This window comes from Saccopteryx bilineata, chromosome 5 (genome assembly GCF_036850765.1).
Source record: "Saccopteryx bilineata isolate mSacBil1 chromosome 5, mSacBil1_pri_phased_curated, whole genome shotgun sequence".
NCBI lineage: Eukaryota > Metazoa > Chordata > Mammalia > Chiroptera > Emballonuridae > Saccopteryx > Saccopteryx bilineata.
This window is the reverse complement of record NC_089494.1, coordinates 62,429,275-62,446,131: the sequence shown is the minus strand read 5'-3', so window position 1 is coordinate 62,446,131 and position 16,857 is coordinate 62,429,275. Positions and strand designations below refer to the sequence as shown.

At 33.7% G+C, this 16,857-nt stretch overlaps 1 protein-coding gene across 1 annotated transcript in view; it reads right to left on the bottom strand.

The window, feature by feature from the left end:
- Positions 1 to 6,265: 6,265 nt before the first annotated feature.
- Positions 6,266 to 16,857, bottom strand: part of SP3 (Sp3 transcription factor) — a 63,117-nt gene continuing 52,525 nt past the window's right edge. Inside the window, exons 6-7 of the mRNA XM_066279256.1 lie at positions 11,662 to 11,858; positions 6,266 to 8,008 (exon numbers count right to left, since the gene is read on the bottom strand). Of these exons, the coding sequence (XP_066135353.1) occupies positions 7,692 to 8,008; positions 11,662 to 11,858 (514 nt within the window). The 3' untranslated portion in view covers positions 6,266 to 7,691. The remainder of the gene's footprint in view (positions 8,009 to 11,661; positions 11,859 to 16,857) is intronic.

Below are 16,857 nucleotides of genomic sequence, written 5' to 3'. Positions count from 1 at the left end.
AGTAAGCAGCACAGCCAGGACATAAACCCATGTGTGGTATGTCTAAAACCTATGCATTACATTATACTGTGAAAGTTACGAAATGATTCAAGATGAAAAAGCCACAGAACATCACCAAGAGTAAAAATGAGAATGAGCCAATTACCTAAGATTTTTTCTTAAATGAGTGTAAGGAAGACTGAGTTTACCCAATTAAAAATAAGGTCCAAACCAAACCTGAGTCCCAAATACCTAATGAAAATAAAAAGCGAAGATTATGTGGTGTGAGGTATTAACTATAAAGCTAATGGTGCCAGTAGTCATTCCTCAAGACAAAACACAAAGACACAGCCCTTTGATAACAGAGTGTGCTCAGACTGCAGATGAACTTCTAAGCCTTTTAATCAGTTCTCTTGGGACCATTTCCCTGGCTCTTCGAGGTCCATCCACTCTGACTCACTCAGGCTCTGTATGAAATACTCCCTCATCTAAACCTGACTCATCTGGCACTAACCATGACTCTTTATTGGTATTTTCCACAGGACCAAGTCATCAACTATTTCAAACCACTGTATTTCATGCAAGAAAGAACTGCATCTCAGATGTTTCAGGTCGCATTATTTGGTAGCAAGTAAAAGCCTCGCAAACCTGAGAAAAAACTTAAAGTGGAAATGGAGCAGTCACTGTAAGGATTATAGTTAACTCAAGAACCCAGTAGCAGAAAATGCAAACAGATAAAAAGCACTGGAACAAAAAATAGTTATTAGGAATTCAGGCGGCCATTTTCTTCATCTTTTTTTTTTGGAGGGGGGGGTTGTATCTCTCTCATCTTTGCTTTATTCTTTCTGCTTCGTAACTGTGTTCCAAATGCAACCTACCAGCTTTCTGATTCCAAATCCTCAGGAGAAATCATCTAACAGGCTCAGATTTGACCAGCTGTCCACTCCTTGTCCAATCATCTAAACAAGGTCACCCTAAAGATGGCAGGAAACAACACTCAAAAAACAAGACCTAGTTGGGCAGATACCTTAAGTTAACCTCTACCACTTCTGTATTTGCTGCTGCCTAGTAACTGGAGGCTTAAACATTTTTTGGTGAAATAAGCTGCATTTCTTTGATGGCCTTTTCCAATTTAAGGTTGAAACCACTAAATGCTTTTATCTTTAATTGAAATGAACCTAGACTCCTTGCCTGGCTCCTAAAAACATTAAAATAGAATTCTGTATCAGTGTGATTTCTTCATGACACTTTTTTTTTAGCTTTCTTCTCTTCTTATTCCATCTTTTCTAAGAGGCAGTCACTTCAGACACTGTCCACTATTAAATTGTGTAGTCCACGTTTTTGATTTAAAATACTACCCTTTATTCTGAAAAAGAAAATCAATGCATGAACCATAGTCAATCAATGGAAACTCCAAAATACTGGTCCTTTCATTACAGAAAAATGAAGCCTCCAGAGTTAATAAACAGATGTGGAAAAAATATATACCATTTACTGAATCTCTACTATAAGCCAGACAACTATGCTAAATGCCTACATTTTAAAAGTCACAACAATCCTGATGGATACTATTGTTATTCCTTTTATAATAATGAAAATTAGGTTTTAAGGCAAGAAATCTACCCAATATCACACACCTAGTATGCAGTTCAATGTGGATTTAGAATAGGAGGAGGTTAAAAGTTGGGAGGTGAGGAGGAAAAGCTGAAGGAAACAGAGACCCCTTTTTCAGTACATCATTTTTAACACAAAATTTTTATCTTATATAATAATGAAATGGCATGAATCATATTACATAAAAGCATATCATGCATTTTTTAAAATTTCAACTCCAATTTTGTTATACATTTCTAATTTAAATTCTTATTTTCTTAATATTTAACAATGTGTCACTTTTAGAGACATCTCTACAATTTCCTCAATCCCGACTCAGCTACGCATCTGCCCATCTTTCTTCTCTTCACTCCCAAACTTAATATTGTATGCTTGCCTCTTCTCCTGTGCCCAAAATATTCACAGCTGCTTACAAAAACCAGTAGGCAACTCATTGTCAAAATCAGTAGCCATTTCTTTTCTTTTTTTTTTTTTTTTTTTTACAAAGGCAAAGAGAGAGTCAGAGAGACAGACAGGAAGGGAGACAGTTTATTTTCGTTGTGGCATTTTAGTTGCTCATTGATTGCTTTTCTCTTATGTGCCTTGGCCGTGGGGCTACAGCAGACCAAGTAACCTCTTGCTCAAGCCAGCGACTTTGGGTCCAAGCTGGTGAGCTTTGCACAAACCAGATGTACCTGCGCTCATGCAGGCGACCTCGGGGTCTGGAACCTGGGTCCTCCGCATCCCAGTCTGACGTTCTATCCACTGCGCCACCACCTGGTCAGGCCTCAGTAGCCATTTCTTGCTTTTCATCCGATTTAACCTCTACACTGCATTTGGTGTGTATCACCATCTTGATGTCTTCTGTGGTTTGATTCTCCTTAATGACTCCTCTTCCTCCACCAGTTCCTTAAGTGTGGCTGTTTTCCTAGGTTCAGACCTTAGTTCAAACATGCCAGGTAGTATTTTAACACTCTGAAATGGAATGAATTTAAGGTGCATAAGATCTACGACCCTTAAAAGATTAGGAAATCACTGACAGAGATTAATTCTAAATTCCTTTGCAATCTGATTACTCCTCCTCCAAAAAACTGTGCCACTCCATCTCACAAACTCACCACCGTAACAAACCATACTGCACCTTCGCTAATGACATTTCTTCTGCCTGAGTTTCTAAAACTTCTCCATGCAGAATTATCCAAGTTTCTAGAGCACTTTATACCTGTTAATAGTATAAATTTGATGATAGGCAAATCTATCTGAACAAGAAAAGGGGCCAAATCAGTATATTTTTGTCTCCAACACTAAATAAAGGAAGCAATTTCACTAAAATATTAAACCCTGTGCCCAAGATATTATTTTGTGCTAATTTTCAGACAAAAGAATTACTACTCATTCATGGCAAAAAGTTTTAAACATACTATTTAGTGAAACAAAGTTTTTACATTGAAAACAATTCTTACCAAGTTACTATTACTAAAACTGAAAACCAAATTGAATAAGTAGCATGAACATGTGAACATATATGTATAACATAGATATGTTCAACTTACATTTAAACCGAATGTTAATAGTAAAACCCCCAAATTTCAAACTACTGAATACAATAAAAATTTTAACACTTTGTGATTGTCCTGGCCAGACAGCTAGGTTGGTTAGAGCTTTGTCTGCAAGTGCAGAGGTTGCAGGTTCAGCCCTGTTAGGATACACACAAGAACAGATTGATGTTCCTGTCTCCCTCCCTCCTTATTTCTCTAAAATCAGTAAATTTTGAAAAAAATTTTTAAAGAGAAACAGAATTTAAAGTAAAAAAAAAAAAAAAAAAACCCACTTTGGAATAATAACCAGTCAGTAGTAGGATCTGAACTACAATTAAAATGCTAAGTGGATGGAGCTGGCCAGTTGGCTCAGCAGTAGAGCATCAGCCTGGCACGTGGAAGTCCAGGGTTCGATTCCCGGCCAGGGCACACAGGAGAGAAGCCCATCTGCTTCTCCACCCCCCCTCCCTTTCTCTCTATCTCTTCCCCTCCTGCAGCAAAGGCTCCACTGGAGCAAAGTTGGCCCGGGTGCTGAGGGTGGCTCCATGACCTCCGCCTCAGGTGCTAAATGGTTCAGGATACCGTGGAGCAACGGCCTAGATGGGCAGAGCATCGCCCCCTGGTTGGTATGTCGGGTGGATCCCAGTCAGGTGCATGCAGGAGTCTGCCTCCCTGCTTTTCACTTCAGAAAAATACAAAAAGTAAGAAAAAACAAACCACTAAGCAAATGCTGGCACTATTTAAATAATTCTAATCCAGGACTGTTTATCAGAGCACTTGAAAAGCTGTAAGTTACACCATACATATATACTCTTCACACCCCATTTCCCAGAGATGTAGATTCAGTGGGTCAAGGATGAAGCTAGGCCTGTGCACATTTTTAACTGTCCTCAGTATTTTCTGATAAAGAATACTAGCTAAGAACTATTTCCCATGAAATATGCTTGACATGCCTTCAGTTTACATGTATATATATGTTTAATATTTAAGCAATTTCAATATTGGAAATAGCATAAGCATTTTCACTAGTCTGAGCAGTTACTTACAGGGAACCTTTCTGCAATAGGTGTACTCTTTTAAAGCTTTATATGCTTTTTGGTTAAATAAATTACATTTCAAAGTCCTTAACTCTCAATCTATAGAAAATAAAACTTTAAGTGATACTTTCTTTAAATTAAGGTATAGACTACAGCTACCTAATCTACTAGATGAGTATGTTCCGATAAACAGGATTTCTATATAAATATACTGTATATTAACTCTAGCTTTTATAAAAATAAACCAAAGAAAATAACTATTAGACTATACAGGTGTGGGCAAAAATAGGTTTATACAGTTGTGAGTATGCGAGTTTATTCTTTATTAATTATTGTACTGTTTACCATATGAACTATTAACTTACTTTCCCTCACCCTAGTATTTACAATAAATATTACTTATACACAATACATTTTATAACTAGAAAAAAATAATTCCAAGGGTAATTCTTTAAGTATTATGTTTCTAGAGTATGTTCAACATTTTTTTAAAAATATAAATATTTAAAAATCAGGCCCTGGTCCATTGGCTCAGTGGTAGAGCATTGACCCAGCATGTGGATGTCCTGTGTTTGATTCCCAATTAAGGCACAAGGAGAGGCGACCATCTGCTTCTCTACCCCTCACCCTCCTCTTCGCCTCCTCCTGCAGAAATGGCTCAATGGGTTCGACTGCATCGGCCCCAGGAGCTAAGGATGGCTCCACGGAGCCTCTGCCTCAGGCACTAAAAATAGCTTGGTTGCAAGCATGGCCCAAAATGGGCAGAGCATCGGCCCCAGACAGGGGTTGCCAGTCTTCATTCTTCTCACTTGGAAAAGAAGAAAAAATAATAATACAAAAAATAAATCACCTACACTGAAGTGGAATACTAACTTTGATTTCTTTGTTAGGTAAAGATCCAAAGTTCACTGGTAATTACTAATGAGCACTCAAAACAAATCAAAAACATCATTTAAGTAATTTTCAAGACTACTTTCTTTCTTCAATGCATTCATGCTCTAAGAACCAGTAAATATGCTTAGAAACTCAAGGATCAAAAACACTCTACAAACTTACTGTAAAGTTTCAGTATTTAAAAACATCTCTACTATCACTAGAAGAATTTCTAATCTCCTGAATTAATGGGTATTTTGCTTAGTGAGCAATCATCTTATATATTCTCTATATACTAAATAAAAAAATTTTAATTCTCTACAGGAGTTTAAAGATTCAAATTCTAATTTTTATAACTTCAAAATATCTTTACATTCCATTGATTAATTTGTATAATTCCAAGTCTTATTTCATATCACAAGCTTAGGTTTTATTCAGAAAAACTTCATTTGTACTTATATGTATATTAGAGTTGTCCTATGCATTCAAAGATATTACTGACAGTGTCAGACTAAGCCTGGAAAACAGACAATGGAAATCTTCACACACACACCCCACTGTATACAAGTGGAGAATTGAATTTCTAATTTAACAATACCTAACAATCATGTTAATATTGTTAATTTTTCCTTTCCTCCTACACTCCCTTTATCATAATTAGACATACACACACTCAAAAGATAACCTTTTCTTTTATGTATTGATTTTAGTGAGAGAGGAAAGGAGGGAAGAGAGAGAGAGACAAGGACATAAATCTCTTCCTGTATGGGCCCTGACCAGGATCGAACCAGCAAACTCTGTACTTCAGGATGATGCTCTCACCAACCGAGGTATTCAGCCAGGGCAAAAGATAACCTTTTCAACTAATTCTTGCTATCATTAACCAAAGCTTGTCTTATGTTATCATTTTCAAGAATCTTCATATAAATTCAAGTTTTTGATAAATCAAAATATTCTGCATTGCTTTAACAGGAAAAACAAAACAACGTTTGCAAAATGGCAGATAAAATTGATATTATTCAAGGTGGGCAAAGAGTTAAAAGTTTTTTTTCAAAAGGTTTACTTATTCTTAGGTAAAAATTAACAATTTCTGGTGCCTCTGTCCTTTCTTTTTAAATAAATATACCTGTTTAAGATAATTCTGGTCTGAAATTAAGAATAGTCAAAAGGCTAAACGAAGGAAAACCACAGATTTTCTTACCCCATATCACTGCAATATTTTAAATGCATAGGAATACAACAAACTCAAAAGAAAAAAAAATAGTGTTTTATTAACTACCACACTGTTATAATACACTTTAAACGTACAATAAGGTAGCCTTTAAATCTGAGGTGGTCTTAAGAATAACAAATGAACAGAATTCCAAGTTTTTGAAATAGGTGAACTGCCGCAGTTATAGGTATACATTGAGGAAAATTGTATAGCTCTTACAAGATCAGCAATGAAACTTTATTTTGTACATTTTTTAATAATTGAAAATATAAACAATAATTAAAAAATAAAAAGAAAATACAGCATAATAAAAAACATGTTTCTCAATTAAATGTACTGAATACATATAAATTTTAAGAGAAGAAGCAAGAAAGGAAAATGGTTGATATTTAAGTGCAGACTGCCTATCTAAACAAACAAAAACAAAAAAAATGACTTAAAAAAATATCATAAAACCACTAGTTTTCTATGACTAATATCCATATGGTTGGAGTATCGTCACTATGGAAGTGATTTTTATGTTTGCATATGTTATACTTTACTGGTAATTTACATGATGGCTTTTTTAAGGCCCTGGCAGACATATGGTTTTTGGAAACAAGATTGGATAAAAAAGTTACTGCTAAGACGCAATACACCTTATTTTTTTGGTCCTCCAATATGCAAGAAAAGGGATATTTCACTATAACATTTTCTTACCACCCAAATGCCTCAATCTATACATTTTAAACTTTTTTAAACATTGGTTATATTGCCCAACTTCGTTATTGAAAGGATATTAACAAGACATTATTTTGGCAAATTAAATCTTAAACATGGCTTTTCAACAGGATTTAAAAGGTGACTATTCCCTAGAGTTCCATGTTAAAATGTAGTTTTCAAAATCTTACAAGAGTAATGCTTAAAATATTGTACATAGTTAACCTAATTAAAATAATTAGCTTCAAAATGACAAATTGATAAGCTAAGTAAAGCCTACACTATGTAACATTTGCTTGGAAACTTGATTTGTCAGTTATGCATAATAAAAATTCCAGTCATCAAGAAAATTACAAAAAATTTTTTATCATAACATGATTTCTTTCACCCACCAACTTCTTTTATCTTACAATAGATAAATACCAACATGTTCTCATTTTTACACTAAACCACACAGGATTGATGCATTTGGTTAGACTACCATTCGTGTTGTTAAATTCAATTTTCTCTTTATATAACTTGGTAAAATTTCATTTCTTCTAGATTCCAAAAGTACCTACAAAACCCATGCAATTTTACCATTTTTAATATACTATGGAATATCATACAAAGTAAGGCATTTCAGTGTCATGTATAACCAAGTTACTGTCAATCCAAAAATTTTTGCACATCAATAAAAAGATATCTAAGAACTTAGGAACAATATTCTTCTCACTACTGTATAAAAATAACCACAATGAATAAGTATTTGTGTAATATTTACTCCATTGTCTCATTTCCAGAAACTGTGACAAGCTGTAAAGGTATTTCAGTGTTGGTAAGGATATCTTGATTGCTGGTGGTGGAAGTATTAACAGTTCCTATCCCTGAAACAGAACCTTGTTGAATATTTGCAAGGATAAGTGTTGTTCCTCCTGCAGTAATCAAAGTATCGTCTCGTGCAGTTTCCACAGATGCCAGCACTGTACTGCTAGAGTGAATACCTTTTTTATTCTGATGTGTTTTAATATGTTTGGCAAGGTGATCACTTCTCATAAAGCGTTTTGAACATTCTGGACAAACAAATTTCTTCTCACCTGTCAGAAATAAAATTAAGTTACTTAGTTTTCAAAATTCAACACAAACAGACTGATAATTCTCTGAGAAAGAATATAAGCCAACATTGACAGGTAAGGACAGGGAACAGAGTTCAATTAAAATTGTATTAGTTTCATGAGCTGCCTGTGCAAAACTTCTCTTAGAATATTTCTACTCAAGCCTGACCTGTGGTGGCGCAGTGGATAAAGCGTCAACCTGGAAATGCTGAGGTTGCCGGTTCAAAACCCTGGGCTTGCCTAGTCAAGGCACATATGGGAGTTGATGCTTCCTGCTCCTCCCCTGTTCTCTCTCTCTCTCTCCCCTCTCTATAATGAATAAATAAAAAAATCTTTAAAAAAAAAAAAAAAAAAAAAAAAAAAAAAAAAAAGAATATTTCTACTCAAAATAAATGTCATATTTACTTTTTGATGAAAAGCAAGCTTCAAACTTATTACATACTGTCATTCAGTTATTTTAATACCCCAACTATGCTAATAGTTTGTTTTGAAATGTGTTACAGGGTATCAGCTAAAACCTGATCATCTATAACATACAGAAGGTCCTCAAATAAAATGGTTTTGTTCAGCATCATTTCTTACAATGAGAAGAAAAAAACTGATTCCCAGCAGGCCACCATCTAAGTGAAGTTTGCATGTTCTCCTCATATCTATGTGAGTTTTCTCCAGGTACTCTGGTTTCCCCCCCACATCCCAGAAATGTGCACGTGAGGTGAAATGGTGTCTACATTGTTCCAGTCTGAGTAAGTAGGGGTGTGGGTGTGAGCACACCCTGCGATGGAAGAGGGTTCCTTGTTCAGGGCTGGTTCCTGCCTTGTACCAGAGCTGCTAAAGGCATCAGCCACCCATAACCTTGAGTCAAAGATATGCAGCTTGAAAAATCCTGTTTTTATTCATCTTTCATTAAATATGTATGTATATATATGTGTATATGTGTGTGTATCACATGTATTTCAATGTTTAATATTAGAAGTGTTTTGGGCCTTTATTAGTTTAGTATTGTTTTGTGACCAGAAACATGCCATAGGAACTTAACTCTTATTTATATTAATTAACCTTTGGTAGAACTTTTTGTTATATATCATTTCACTTAAAGTCTCAGTTTCCAAGAACATACCAATACTTGCTGTTTTTCTTTAAAGTATAGTTTTAAGCTGTATTTAAGGTATTATCAACATGTGGTATCCATATTAAACCTCTAGCTCTTAAATCTGACTGAATTCAAGTAACTACACAGAGTACTTCTAGATTAAAGCACAGATGCAAATTTGAAATACACTAAGATTGAATCCCAAGAGAGGCCTAGCTGATATGACTTCAGGTGGAATAATTAAGAACAAGCCTAACAGATTATAATGTTAAAGTAAATAAGATCCTTTTACCAAATTTATCTCCCAACACGAATAAAATATTTAACACAAAAGATTGAATTCTATTATGTTAAAGACCTACTATATAAAAGAATTAAAAAGCAAAAGGCCAACCCTAAAAGGAATCCAGAGAGAAATCCATCAACAAATCTATTTTCTTAATTTATTTTCTTCAATATGCCTCACCCATCTTCTGTTCCAGCATTTCTAAGAAGGTGCTCATCAGACCTCATGTCTGAATTATACTTTAGTGACACCCTTGTCTTTCCCTCTCTAATCCAACAAATCAATGCCAGACAAATCTTCCTTAAATACCAAATTTTGTTACAGTACAAAACTTCACCACTGTAATAAGTGGTATGGAAATGCAAGACTAATTTGCAGATACTAGGATTATGGCTGAATACTTCTTAACAGAAATATGTTACAGAAAATCTCATCTTCACTCATGTAAAATGCTCTCTTTTCACCTCTTTTATTCACATACTATTCTTCTGAGAAGGTATTTGCCAGTTTCTCTTGGGACATTAGTCCTGAAATGTTTCACACAAATGGCACACTGATCAAAGATAGTTGGGAAATGCTACATCCCTACACAGAGATGCATGGTGCTAACATTCAGTTAAAAATCCTAAGAGGTGCTGCCTTGAAGGTACGTGTAGTACCTTTTCATTAACTCCATGTTTCCCACACATTTGATCATAGACCCTTTCCACCGTTTTTACATTGCTTTTTATTTATGTCCTGCTAATCAAATTCCACTGAGGAAAATTTTAGGGCCATCTTAAGGTCTATTATCCCAATCTACTACCAAATACTGCCTTACTATCCCAAGCAATGATGATCTTTACCTCTGAGCACACTTAATCATCTACTCATATAGTTTGTTGCAGTTATAAACAGCTCATCTGTCTACCTACCTGATGAGACAGACGCTAAAACAAGCAGAGCACCTACTATGTATACTACTAAATACTTGATAGGTTATTTTATGTAAAATTTCCTGCCGACTACACCAAATGTAAAGCCAGAAGCCACAGCCACCATCACAGCCGCTTGGCCCATGCAGGTTCACACTGGATTCGGACAGTCGGTAAAGAAACAACGGAGCCAAAAACTGGTGGGCCATTATCTGTAATCCTAGCTTGCACCCGGCGGGCAAGTAAAAAACACACACTGGGCTCCAAAACCCACTCACATTCAGTGCTCACAAAGCTACTGACTTATCCGAGTTTCCTAGAATCAAAGGTTTCTAGCTCACCAGACTTATTCATCTCTGTTCCCCATCTCCTTCCTTCTCCCTGCACAAACTCTGCACAAACTGGCTTCTCACTCAACACTCTGCCATCTTGGCTGCTTCTACTGGCTTCCTCCACGTGGCCTTTCTCTGCTCTCTGCTCTCTCCTCTTAATGCTAATCTCAGGAACTAAGAGAGAGCAATACAAGAAGTATGAAAGCAGTAAGAAACAGCTTATTTACTTAATCTAACAGAGAGCACTTGGATTTGAATCCAAATATAGGGAGACTTCAAAATCCAATAATATCTTCCATTTTACCATGCTTCTTCCTTTTAAGCTCTCTAGGGACTATAAATATATTACATACTTCTCAATTATTCAGTATTAAGCACAGACTGATGAACACCTTGATCATTTATTTATACAGTAGGAGAAAACTATCTCTAAGTTATAGTAAATTAGGACTCAGTTTGGGTCATTCCTAGGTCCATTTCATATAACAACTACACACTATATAAAAACAAACAAAAGAATCTTGACATCAACAATGCCTTGGTTATTCCTCAATGAAATGTCTTTTGCTTACCTCACAGATACTAAAACAAGAGAAAAGGTGAAATTCAGAGGAAAAGGAATTATTCTTCATTAGTGTTAAGGTGGAAAATGAAAGAATAAGAAAGGTCAAGAGTAAAAGAAGACAACTGATTTAAATTGTTAACATCAATAATAGCACATATGTAGCTTTAGACATTCAAAAATGTCAAAACAAAAAAAACTTGATTTTAAAAAAAGGTAACCAAAGTCTGCATAATATAAAATGTTATTTTAAAAGATAAGTCATATACTGATTTGTTTAGAATTAATGTTTTTAAATTGGTGTTACTGAAAATAAAATTTGTTGTGACTGGCCACGTTTTTAAAATTCAGCTCAGTAAGATATGATAAAAAATCACACACATAAAAACATTTAAGATAGTATGTAGCCCTTTTAACTCATTTTGGTCTGTTAAAAGTAAATATTAGTAACCTGTATGTGTTCTTCTGTGCCTCTGTAATTCATCACTTCGAGTAAATCTTTTACCACAGAACATCCAGTTACAAACAAAAGGGCGCTCCCCAGAATGCCAACGCAGATGAGCTCTCAGATGTGAGGTCTTCCCATAGACTTTACCACATCCTGGTATATGACAAATGTGTTGCTTCTTTTTCCCAAGATTGGTACCTCTAAAAAACACACACAGAATAATATATACTTACATGAAAATATTCAAATGAACATTACCACTTATATCATATATCCCCATGTTGAATTTCAAATACAAGACATTATCACCATAAGGTCAATCAGAAACCAAGACCAATTAAAATCAATTTAAATAAAAACTTATATACCTCAAACATGTAAGTTTTATATATTAATTTTACTCCAAAATTAATGTGGTTGCTTTCCATATACTTTTACAGAACTTAAAAATTTATAGAACTTATTTAAGAATTTATAGAATTTAAAAGAACATTTCACATATAAAACAATGTATAATAAAGCTATTTGTTACTCTGTCAGAACCATTCACAAATTCTATACATAAGGCCCCATCCAATTTAATTGTATAGGAAACTACATGATCTACTCAAAGTCATGCTGTCAGCTAATTTAAAAAGGAAGTAAACCAAGCATGAATGCATCACTAATCACAGGTACAATTAAAAGATAGATAAGCACCTTACGCAGACTTTAACATGATTTAAGCATATTTATTCATATATTTGTATAGCTACAACCTAAATAAACACTGGAGAAATTTTTTTAAAAATCTAGACAATGCATGTCTTAGGCTCCCTTACCACTACACATAAAATAAATACAAACAAAAATTATCTTTCCAGTTTAAATTCCCTTTATGTTAACCATGCAAAAATACTCAAAATTATACATATATATATATAAAAAAAATACAGTTTCTCCACATCGCAAAATTTGACATTTGTTACATTTCAGTAATACCAAGAACAGGGTTTGGGAAATATATACTTAGATGGATGAACAGAGGTATCTTAGCCTAAGCAAGAAGAAAAAATTTTTCATTCCAGAACACATAGTCAAGTAATAGTAAACACTACTGAAAATGTCATTACTCAAGCTTAAAAAATATATATTAGGCAAGTTACTGAATAAAAATGAGTTTATAAAAAATATGACATTTTAGACTCACAATTATCAAAATCACATAAAAATTTTGCAATGTTTCTCTGAGATTTAAACAGGTACATTTAAGAACCCCCCAACTTCCCCTCCTCCCCCAATCTCAGTCTAAGCTACAGCCTATTAAAAACTTCCATAAGCCTGAAAAATCCTCATGTATATAATACACCTATCATTTTTCAAATTTTATTGGAAAAAAATGCGTATTTCCCCACATTTATATTTTAATGTACTCACACTCAGTAGCATGTGAAATTGCCATAGGACAAACAGTGCTAAACGGTGCAGTGCTGGCTGTTAGATGCCATAGGTGTTCTGAACAGGGAGACATCAATGTGGACTCCAGTAGTTAGAGAAGGCTTCGTGGAGGAGGTGGGTAGGATTTAGATAGAAAGGAGGGAAGGCATTCCAGGCAGAGGAATAGCATAAGTAAAGACAAGGAGGAGTCATGCTGTTGTCTCAAGGGCAAGGATGTCATAATCTAACACAATTCTAGTTTCTGCTCCAGTCCACCCCCAATTTCTACAACTCTCTTCAAAGAGCTGAGTTGAGTGAAAACAGGTTTTCTGGCTCACCTGTAATTCTAAAATCTTAACCAAAGCCAGTACGGTTTCCATTTATTTTAGCTTCTTAAATTTATTATATTCTTAAATAGTCCTAAGAAAAAAAGCAATGCTTGTGACTAGTGGTGTACAAACCAATTCTATATAGTGTTCACCATAGCAATTTCACAGAGAACCCAATTCAGTTTACTGCTGTACTCTTGACTTCTTGCTTCTCTTCTGAGCCTACCACTCAGGTGAATCAACATGCTTTTATAGACTCAAAAATGCTGTTTTACTAACTTAGAAAAATTTAGCTTGAGAACACTAACATATTACACTGAAATATATTACAGCAACAAATCTGGGTTCTCAAAGAACCAAGAAGCCAGGGAAAGATAAAGATATTCCTCATTATTAAAGATATTAATGGTATTCTTCATTAAAAGAAAATAAATCATCATTGTTTGGAAATAGAACAGACATCTAAGAAAGAAAATAAAAATAGAGATAGGCGCACACAAATATATAATTTAAGGGAAAAGCTCCAAACCCAGATCCAAGTTTCTATTTAAAAAGAAAATTTTATTCCAGATAAGATCCAAATATGTTAGATATGGATTTATGGCATGTGAGGTAAAAGAGAAAAAAAAATAGAAGTAAATTTCTCAACAAACTTCAGGTAACAAAAGATCTAGCCATATGTTTTCTTGATTTTCATAATCATTCCACTAATACCTGTTACATAACCTAAAAAAAATCAAATAATTCTAAGTTTCTACTCTCTGAGTGCCTACATGTGTCCAACTAATTTAATAATGCCCAGATAGAGTGACACTGAATAACTAAACTAAAGGTAGAATTTAAAAAAGCTAAAGAAATCAGTTTTCTTTTGCTTGAAATGGGAGAAACATGCTACAAACTGAAATCCTGACAAAGAAAAGATTCTACAAAATTATTTCATTTTTAAAATATGAACTGATGTTTAATCCACACAAAACTTACTTAAACAATGACTTTAAAATGTATTTCACTTTATTAAAATTATTTGTCTCTTCCACAAGAGTAAAAACTTTCTGGAGGCTGGTTCTGCTTAATAAATATTGGCTAATGGACAAAAACTATTTTTCATATTTAATTATATTTTACACCTTGCCCAAAAGGGTAAACAAATGAAATTTAGTTCTCTAAATTAATGCCCTTACTGAGAAAAAAAAAGGCTTTATAATAAAGTAGCACCTATCTCACTTTTGCAGAACACTTTGGATTTACTATATGTTATGCTTTTATTAATTAGATGCAGCAATTGTCAATGATACAACTGTGCCTGCCATACATACACTAAATTTTGTTTAATAGGCTCTAAGAAACAATATAGTGTTTTTCTTAAGAACATCAAGTTTAATTGCTTAGAATAATTTATTTTAAAATAAACTCACAAAACTTCTAAAAAATATGTATTCTTTTATAATCTTTAGAACTGGAAAGATTTTAAAAAGCATGGTAAGGCATCTCATAAACACGGACCAACTAAAAATTTTGTGTTTAGTCCTGGCGGAACAGCTCCATTGGTTGGAGCATCATCCTCGTAAAGGTTGTGGGTTTGATCTCCAGTCAGGGCACACCCAGAAACATATCAATGTTTCTGTCTCTCTCCCTTCTTCTGTCTCTCTAAAATTAATAAATTTTCCAAAATTTTTTTTTAATTTTGTGCTTAAAAACTTTTAAGTGATGGAACTCATTCTTTACTTGTATAACGTTTTATAAACCACTGATATAAAGTTCAAAGGCAATGCAAAACTAGAAAAAATATATGCATACGACAGAGCTAAACACATAAATTAACAGATTCATAAGACATAACAAGGCAATTCACAAAATAAATTTTTAAATGGTAAAATATACCAAAAAATGTTCTATCTCAAAGTAATAAAAATATACTAAATAAAACCATACTTTACTCTCTCTGACTCTTTAAAAGGCTTTTTTAAAAGATGATAAAATATATTACTGGCAAGGGTATGGAAAAGCAGATACTCTCATACACCACTGGTGGAAGTATAAACTGATACAACCTTTCTAAAATAATTCCTTTTGATCCAAGAATTTCACTTCTGCCAACCTACACTGAATAAAATAATCAGACAAATGTACAAAAAGATGTATGTTGTGTGGATTAGAATGACAATAAACTCCAAAAAAAGATGTTAAATTCTTATGCATCCATACATTAGACTACTTACTATACAGCCATAAAAAAATCGATGCAAACTATACAGAGTTGGAAATGTGGTCACAAAATTTTTCAAAATAAAAACAGACATGTAAAGCACTGAGAATAAAATGACTGGACTTTAAAATACATGTGAAGTCTGGAAGGATATATATTTAAATGTCACAATGGTTATCTTAAAGTGGGGTAGAATTTTATCCTTTTTATATTTATAAATCGTCTATATTTATAAATCTTTATGAGCATGCATTAGTTTAATAAACATATATTTTAAAGATTTTCATTTTAAAGAATAAATAAAACAGGCCAGACCTTGATCCTGAATTAGATTTGACTTTCATAAACAGTTTTCTTGAAAGTTCCTCTAAAAATGACCATCTATTTCAGAAGTTATTGCCTACCTAAAATTCCATTTACTTACTTAAATTGACCAAACCATTTTAATAAAATTTCAAACAACTAAATAATTAGCAGTAAACATAAATACCTTAAGTATCAGGTGCAGAAACAAATCCTTTTAGGAATCAGTACAGTATAATGGTAAAGTTATAGAGTAAGAAACTAGGCCTAGATACCTGCAGTTCCATATGCTCCTACAAATCACTCACCTCTCTATGCCTCCCCTATAAGACTATCTAGAACACAGTAAGCTCTCAATATTAGTAGTTGCTATCATTTCTATTATTGCTAACTGGCTGACCAATGTACAAGTCAACTAATAAGACCAACTCAAAAGCAGATAAAGTATCAAACTTATTAACTGTTATCAATAGCATTTTTTTGTGTGTGTATTTAAATAGTGTCATTTCTGAGAGAGGAATGTTAAGGCCCTTTTTTATCAATGATTGGGGATTTGGATAGTATGTATTTACAGTTCCAGTTTTGCTCTATATATTTCAAAGATGTGGGGAAAAGATACCATGACTACTAAATCTTCCTGGTGAAAACGTCATATTATTAAGAAATATACCCCTATCTATCCAATTGATGATTTTCACTTTAATCTTACCTTACCTGATATTAACATTGCTATCTAAGTTCCCTTTTTGTTAATAACATTTACCTTACAAATCTTTTCCCATTCTTTTAGCTTTAACATTCCTATACAATTTTTTGAGGTTTTCCTTATAATCAAAATAAAGCTGGATTTTGTTTTTTAATATGATCTGAGTCTCTATCCCTTAATTACTAGGCTTAATCCGTCCACATTTAATGTAATTACTGATCTGTTTTGAGTATACTCTT